The sequence below is a fragment of the Protomyctophum parallelum genome, assembly GCF_964188405.1.
Source record: "Protomyctophum parallelum genome assembly, chromosome: 13".
NCBI lineage: Eukaryota > Metazoa > Chordata > Actinopteri > Myctophiformes > Myctophidae > Protomyctophum > Protomyctophum parallelum.
The window spans coordinates 19,890,082-19,898,898 of NC_139708.1; the positions used below are offsets into that span (position 1 = coordinate 19,890,082).

The 8,817-nt window shown below is 43.9% G+C and overlaps 1 protein-coding gene across 1 annotated transcript in view; it reads right to left on the minus strand.

Moving 5' to 3' along the window:
• Nucleotides 1–5,922: 5,922 nt before the first annotated feature.
• LOC310869518 (C1q-related factor-like) overlaps nt 5,923–8,817 on the minus strand; it is a gene marked incomplete at its 3' end in the record, with an annotated part of 26,842 nt that continues 23,947 nt past the window's right edge. The window contains exon 2 of the mRNA XM_083780292.1: nt 5,923–6,102. Within this exon, the coding sequence (XP_083636418.1) occupies nt 5,923–6,102 (180 nt within the window). The remainder of the gene's footprint in view (nt 6,103–8,817) is intronic.

Below are 8,817 nucleotides of genomic sequence, written 5' to 3' on the forward strand. Positions count from 1 at the left end.
TGACATGAAATAGTTTGAGAACCACTGACATAGAAACATGGGTTTTTCAGAAAACTGTCATTTGTAGAATCTTGTGGGTTAAATGAAGCAATGGAAGGCAGTGTGCCACAGACATGTTGATTGTTATCGGTGAGTGAATAAGCATTTGAAAGATAATGCAGTGTGTTCATGTCATGACAAACATGACGTAACATTGTTCCTCGAGCCGGGTAAGTGCGCCATCGTACGACATACAGTACGCTATCCGTGACTGTTAAAGGTCTCTTTGGAGTCAAGGCTGTTGCTTGCTGTTATGTCTAGTAGTACACAGCGCTCAACATTTGTCACATTTGACTGCCCGATGATGGCTTCTGATGTTTGTCCACAAAGACTTCTTTGTGTAATTGAATGGCATACTTGAATATAGCACTTACCCGGCAAGCAATATTCCATAGCTTAAGAAAATAGGTTTGAACTTTGTTTAGCCTGTCAACTTTTTAGACATTGAATAGTTTGTTCTTCTTCTTCTTCTTCGGGGGTTTGTGCAAAAGCACCAAGGAGGGAGCGCTTTGAAAGGTCACTAATGTCCTCTTTTTAATCTCTTCTTTTTCCTCCAGTGTGCTCTCTGGAGACATCGCGCTACATCTTGTGAGTTTTCACTCTGCGAAAGAGAAACGGAGCGAGAGAGAGAGCGAGAGAGAGAGAGAGAGGGAAAAATACAGATGTACGAAATTCAGCCTTGCTCTCCATACTGACCTTCCCTGACCCGCTCTGTCTAGGTGTGTCCGCCTGCAGCACATAAGGGCCATTAAAAGCTGTGATCGTACATTTAAAAAAAAAAAGTTAGAGCAGGAGTCTGCAGAGGCCAGAAGGACGTACGCCATCCGTGACTGTTAAAGGTCTCTTTGGAGTCAACGTGGCTGTTGCGTGCTGTTATGTCAGTACACAGCGCTGCAACAGCCAGGAGATGGGTGGAGTGGAGTCACACCGTGGCTCAAGGGCAGCTAGCATGGCTGCTTAATGCCTGGGCTCATGCGCTCTGGGATACAGCGGAGTGACTGCACAGTACACCTGCCTGGCACATTCTGGGGGTGGTGGAGGTACAGTATATAGCAGCTCAGCAGTAGAGCGGCCGCTTGGGAACCGGAAGGTTCCCAGTTCGATCCCGGGCTCAAAGTGTACTTGAGCAACCCCTAATTGCTCCCGATGAGCAGGTTGGTGCCTTGCATGGTTTCCTCCGCTATCGGTGTGTGAATGGGTGAATGTGATGCACTATGTAAAGCGCTTTGGATAATGGCGCTATATAAATGCACCATTTACCATTTAATGTGTGGCTGAGTTGACGAGTTGTGTTTATCAGACAGGTTAAAGGCCAGGCGAGGATGAGTTGTGTTTATCAGACAGGTTAAAGGCCAGGCGAGGATGAGTTGTGTTTATCAGAAAGATTAAAGGCCAGGCGAGAGGATGAGACAAACAAGATACCAATGGAACGGAGTTGCAGTACAATCTTTTGAGCAACCACTCGTTGGTGAACGGTGTCCCCCTGACTGAGAATACCTGCATGTGTGGCAAAGGCTGCAGCCTCACTTACATACAGCACTTCTTCCACACTTTGATACAGCGGTAAAGTGCTCTCGAGCAAGGCTTTGAAACCTCCAAACCCCCGCTACGAATCCACGGCCAGTTGGCACGTAAACAGGAGCACGTGTTTTCATTTAATCAGCTTTTGCTTAATGAAATCAGGATTAGGCGTGTATTAATTAGACACACCGGCAGCAGCACGTTACGCCGTCTGCATGCCCGGAGGGAAGCGACGACAGCACTTTAACACAGACAGTGGCGGCCGTGTCTCCCTGAAGAACACCACGTTACCCCATGCAGCTACAGCGGGCGTCACATCCCATTCCACGCCAGGTCGGAGGACGGAGCGTCCAGCCACTGTGACACTTGTCCAATCCCCAAGCCGTCTCCAGCTCCGTGCCGGCTAATCTCCCCTGACACCCCATGCCGCGCAACGCAGCCCCGGCCGCGACTCACTCTAGCTTGAAACAAGCCAGCCTCTCCTCGGCCCCGCTATCCACCACCACGGCAGCCCCCAAATCACTATTAGCCCGCCTGTCCGTCTCGTGTCTCCTCCTCCGTATGGGTCTTATATTGTACTCTCTCTCTCTTTCTCTCTCTCTCTCTCTCTCTCTCTCTCTCTCTCTCTCTCTCTCCCCGCCTATATCTTCTCCCCACTTTAAACATATATCTGCCGCTCTCTCTCTCTCTCTTTCTCTCTCTCTCTATCTCTCTCTCTATCTCTCTCTCTCTCTCTCGCTCTATCTCTCTCTCTTCTCCATCCGTCTCTGTCAAACTATATTCTGCGTGTGCTTTATCTCTTTCAGCCCCCATTTCTAACCCCCACCCCACCCCACTGCACCCCCCCCCCCCCCCCCCCCGCTCGGGTAAATCGTTCCTTTGTTGATGAATATCTACGGATGCGGCAGCGTCTGTGATGGGGCGATGGAGGGATAGTGCCGTGTTTCCTTCAGGAGTCTGCCGCTGGCATGCAGAATGGCCCTGCCCCACTCGTTCACTTTGCTGAATTCGGGGGGGTCTTTATCACCGAACACAGCTTTTCTCGACTGTGAGAACACCCCTCCCTTCCCCCCCCCCGATACCTATCACACTAAATAAACTTTTTAGGTGTGGCGGTGCGGAGGCTGATATGATTTTTGTTACTGGAATCTTTCAAATGAGAAATAATGAACACAAGTGCTGTTGTTTACAGCTGTTGCAACCATGGGATCGCTCACAAGCCAAAACTAGAACCTTCACAGATCGTTTTGCTAATTAACGTGTTTAAGGGGGGGAGGGGGGGAGGGGGAGAAAAGAAACTGCAAGTCACTCAAAAAATCCCATTTATTATTTAAATGTATTCAACAATTCCAAAAGATAAAATAAGATAGACAAACATAGCATAGATTTAATTTACAAGCTGTTTGTTCTTCTCATCATTATCCATATAGAGGCTATCCACTCCCATATACAGAGCACACAATCTCATTGGCTGAGCAAAATATCTGTTATTTCATTGGCCCTATAGCACAGAGTAACTCATTGTACAGAAACATGTACTGTAGCTATGGCACGGCACATGCTAAAATGCACTCACAGGTACACGCACAAGTATACACACACACACACACACACACACACACACACACACACACACACACACACACACACACACACACACACACACACACACACACACACACACACACACATAGCATAGCAGTGGGTGTGGTGTGGACCCACTGAAAAATCGGCCATTAATTTTTCCTATAGAGATTTACAAAAATATTTATATAAATAAAGCCATCCAGGATCCTGGTGAGTCATGACCATAAATCGTTTGATTCTGTGAAAAAATGAAAATGAAAAACGTTAAATAATTCTGTTTACAATATTTATTAAATGTAGTATATCATATAATTAAATATGTATTTCTTTTTTCACAGAATCAAAGGTTTTATATGGTCTTGATTCACCAGGATCCTGGATGGCTTTATTCTATAGACTAGAATAATTGATATACATATTTTTGTAAATCTCTTTTCTATGGGAAAAATCAATTGGAGGGTTTTTCAGTGGGTCCAAAAAAACACAACGCCCACTACTATGCTCTATTGTGTGTGTACACACACACACACACGCACACACGCACATCACACACACACACACACACACACAGACAAACGTGCAGTCACTCATAATTAGCCAAGTCACTCAACCCAATCGGTTTCATCCCCAAGCAAAGCAGTCAGGCCGCCATGTCGAGTAAATATTACCATAATGCCTGTGTGTGTGTCAGTGAATGTGCAGCTAATGAATGGATGACATCCAGTGAAGCTCAAAGACCCTGAAAGAGGAAAAATTGCCCGCGCGCTTATACTATTACCACCCCCGGCCCCAAGCAAGCCCCAATCCAATCCCTACGCACGCACGCACGCACGCACGCACGCACAGTCGCACACACACTCCTTCATAGTTGCTCAATTTAAACTCTCTCTCTCTCTCTGGCTCCGGTGCCAGATTTCAGCACACAGCACTGCCCTATACTGTACACTACAGTAGGTCGGCACACCGCAGAGGGGGATAAATGTGCGCTGTTAAAACGGGTTGGCTTTGAATCTGGCCTCTGAAGTTTGCTTTTTCACAAGGCTGTGCCAGGTAGAACATCACTATGAAACTAGAACATATAATAGACACTTAAACTCTTCTTTTTGTTGTTCTTCTTCATCGTTGTGTGAATCCATACAGAAAGGACACCGTGTGAACAGAGTGAAGTAGACGGGGTAAAGAATGTTATATGCAGTGGTGGAAAGTAACATTTACTATTTTTAATACTGTACTCTTTGGTCATTTGATAATAGGCGATCGACAGGCTCACAGTGTGTCGCCATGTGACGCATTGTGAGCTTGTAGATCTGCCATTTTCAAAAGAAATGTCATACATTTGAAAACTTGAAATGGGACATTCTGCATAATGAGCACTTTTATTTTTGATGCCAATACTTTTACTCACGTAAATTTAGAATCCCGGACTTTTACTTGTAACAGAGTATTTCTACATTGCAGTATTGATGCTTTTACTTAAGTAAAACATCTGAGTACTTCTTTGTCCACCACTGGCTGCAATGTGGAGTTGTAGCAATTAACCATTTCTGTGAGCGCATGGATGGAGGTGTTTTTGTTTTTGCCGTGAAAGTCTTGAATCGAGGATTGATCTCCAATAAGCAGCATCACAATTAACATCTCATAAACCTGCATGTGCCCCCGGTCGGTCGGTCGGACAGACAGACAGACAGGATATTTTCACAGCGGGGGGACAAATTATAATTTTTGAAAACCTCTTTTTGCAGATATTATGCATCGCTACAAAATAAAATTCACAGTCTAAGGGAAAGAAGCACACGACGACAATACAAATTCAGTCAAACCGATTATTCCACTTGACGGGTATACAGCTGAGCACAGCCACTGGCTGGAGAGAAGAAGAGTATGTTCTCCACTGTACGTAGGGGGTTGTTTTTTCACTGTCACTGTTGTAATCGTTTATATTTATTAACATTTTCTCCGTGTGATGGAACAGTCTGTGTAGGCAGCACAGGAGGAGGAACACCGAAAAAGCAGCGGAGCATCTGACGAGTTGCAATTCCGCCGAGGAACAACGGTTAACAATCAGGCCATCCGCTATGCGGCCTCTCCACGACCTCAACGCAACCCACTCTCGTCCCCTCGCGGCCCTCACCACGCTGGTCCTCTGGAAGCCACACCCACACCCGGGCCTCGGCCGGAGAGAGGGAGCAGAGGATGTCTGGCTATACGCTGGTACGTTGATGCAAAGCAAAGAGGTGTCTGTGTTTGTGATGATGGCGAGAATCAGGATACTAGAACGCATTCCATATAGTTGCTTTTTTTTTTTTTTTTTACCCCCGTCTCCCCCTTTAACCCCAAACCAGTGTTAATTTTGACAGCATAAAATTCAGATTTTTAGTCTTAGTCTTTTGAATAACACACCGTTTAGTTTTAGTCCTATTTTTAGTCATCTGAAGTCTTAGTCTTACAGCCTTAGTCGACTAAATATCAAAATCGTAGTCTTTTAGTCTTCGTGTTAATTTTGACAGCAAATTCGGATTCCGTCTTATAGTCTTTTGAACACACCTTTTTAGTTTTAGTCCTATTTAGTCATCTGAAATGATTTAGTCTTATAGTCTAGTCTTAGTCGACAACATGTGAAGATCTTAGTCTTTTTAGTCTTATAGTCAACAAAATTAACAATGCCCCAAACCCTCCCACCCCCCCCCACCACTCCCTCTCCTGCCCTGCAGTGCAACTCTCCCTCTCTCTCTCTCTCTCTCTCCCTGTCCGTGTGTCTCTGGCCGTGCCTGGCTCTCAGTCGGCGTAGAGGATGAATCCGTTGAAGGTGCTGTACTTGTTGTTGTTCCCGCCGTGGGCCTTGCCTCCGTCCAGCTTGATGTAGATCTCGTCTCCGGCGTCCAGGTGCAGGATGACGCTGTTGGAGGCGTAGTCGTAGTTCTGGTCGGCGTCCTGGGCGATGGCGCTGGCGCGCACCTGCACAGAGAGAGGGCACAGTGAGTGGATGAATCACTAAGACCTGGAACGCATCTGTGTCGCCTTACATACTGTTACATAGCTTTTAACCACTTTAACCATGCATTATTTTATACTTTATCTATAGAGAAGTGAGGGGCGCTCTTGTCATCGTACATCATCGTGACGTGAAATTGACATTATGTGCCGGCTATTTGCTCAGACACTACAGTGTATGACGTAAAATTCTCCATTCATTGTCATTGGGAATTTAATGTTCGTTTAAGACGAAGTTTGTGGTCGGTAACCAAAAGCTGAATGTGGGAGGGGCTAGAACCCCTCAAAAATCACAGCCGTGTGAAGTGAGGGGCGCTCATATTATACAGTACGTCATCATGCATCATCTCATTGTGGCCAATCACAATTTGCGTCCTCACTTTTGTCTTCAATGTTTGTGTTTACACAGACCCTCAAATATGGACATAGGAGGGGCTAGCGCCCCTCGAAAATAGCAGATATACCAAGCTCATATAGCGCGGCACTCACAAGCTTGTAGATTTGCTTCTTTTTTTTTTATCGTGAAGATATGTGCACATCTTTGGATATTATATTCTTTCACACCGAACGTTTTTAACTCCCTGGAACAACATATTGTCAGATGGGGGTCTGTGAGAGAAACTTTGACAGGAAAAGACTCGCTCACCGTATAGAAAAATAAGTAAAACTCCTTAGACTGAGACTGAGAAAAATATTTTTTCTTTTATTTTATCATGCTCTGTGCTCATGGTGCTCTGTGCTCATGGTGCAATTAAAAAGCAAACGTTTCGGTCCTCAGACCTTCGTCAGTGCTATGGTTTTTCAACTACACATAATTCTGGGGGTCCTTGCCATGAAAACGTTTGAGCACCACTGAGATGTTTTTATGAAAACTGAAAACTGAAAAATAATTTAGATTAAGACATTTTGTAGTATCTGGTCTCAGGTCTTAATGGGTTTAATCATTAGAGAATATTCTATAATGTTACCCACCTATATTGTATAATAATACAATATACTGTATATATTACATTACATTACATTACATTACATTACATTACATTACATTACATTACATTACATTATGTGTGCCTGTGCACTACTAGCCCATCTGCATGAGCCAGCCCATTGAATTTAACTGATTTGTATGTGGTTGGCACATGCAAACCCCCCCATGGGTACTGTGTATATTTTAAGAGCAGGCCCACAGCAAGCTATAGCTACTCAGTTTCACTTGAGTCATGCAAACTTGAATTGCAGTTTAACTTTAAAGCCATTTGAGTGTGTGACATTGAATGTTTCAGTTTACTTTAGAGCCATGTTTATAGTTTATAGTGTTTATAGCAGCAAAAATGCAGAGCTCAAGTACAGGAGGGAGCCATAATTATTTAAATGGCCCTCCTTGTTGTGGGAATGAGCTGTGATCGGCATGTAGAAAAGCGTGGCTGATTTTGGGAGGCTGAATGAATGAGGATAATGAAGCTACAACTAATACTTCTGTTGATTTCAAATGAACAGGAATAACTCGAGGGTCAGCCAATTCCGTGGCCCATTGTAAGCGGTCTTTCACATAAGATCCACCATTCCGCTTTAAAACGAGAGGCCTGCAGAAAGAAAAACACCTCAGAAACTACACAACTGAGTTGACTGTAGAGGTGACCGTCCCTCTGTCTAGTGACATTTACTGAGAAATCCAATATTATATCACAACGATAATAATCAAGGACACCCATTGCGGGTAAGCAGAAGAATTCGATAACGCAGATTAGCATGTGAAGGAAAGCAGAAAAGAGACAGATGTGTGTCTTATTGTGTTAGTATCTTTGTGTGCATTTGCTTGGGAATGGTGTATGTGGTACTTGTATTACCATAGGCCTGCTTGTGAAAGCCAAAGTCTTAAGATCTCAACAAGTATAGTAGAATTTGAGAGATAGACAGCTTAATGACCATTAAACTGGTCCTCTTGTTACACACTTTGATTGAAATGATGGTTTTCCAGTGTGCAGGAATAGAATGGCTGTTTATTTATCTCTGTAAACACGCAGACAAAAGGCACATTAAGCAACACTGCACTCGTTGTTGCAAAACTCTGGTGCTATCTGAAGAGGATCGCTGCTGTCCTGTCACAGCTTTAGTAAATGCATAATCATGCAAAACGCCTCAACCACATCTCACAGAATAATGTAACCAACTAATTAAATGAAATGAAACACAATAATGTATTGGAATGATATGATGGGAGTGTTTACTATAATCATGTACTTCAAAATCCCAATATAATCATGTGTCTCACACTCACAGGGAGAGAAAGAAAGGGTTAGGTTGCAGCGTGGGTGAGCTTGTACAATACACCGGTTAGTTGCCCAGCACAAAATAAACATTAGGAGTAAAGGTAGCTAATTAAAGTTAAGGTTTCTTTATGAACACTTAGATCCAAGAGGAGTCACTGCAGGCCCTAACTATTGATGAGAGAATATAGTAGCCTACTACTGTACTTCAGTTCTTGATGGAAATAGAGAATATAGTAGCCTACTGTACTTCTAACTATTGATGGAAATAGAGAATATATAGTAGCCTACTTTGAACTTTCCAGTTCTACTAGACTGCATTAGAGAGCTACAATCTGTATGTACAATTAACTTTTTTGCAATTACAACGACGTCTGAACTACAATAAATATAGCGGCGCATAATCTGGTGT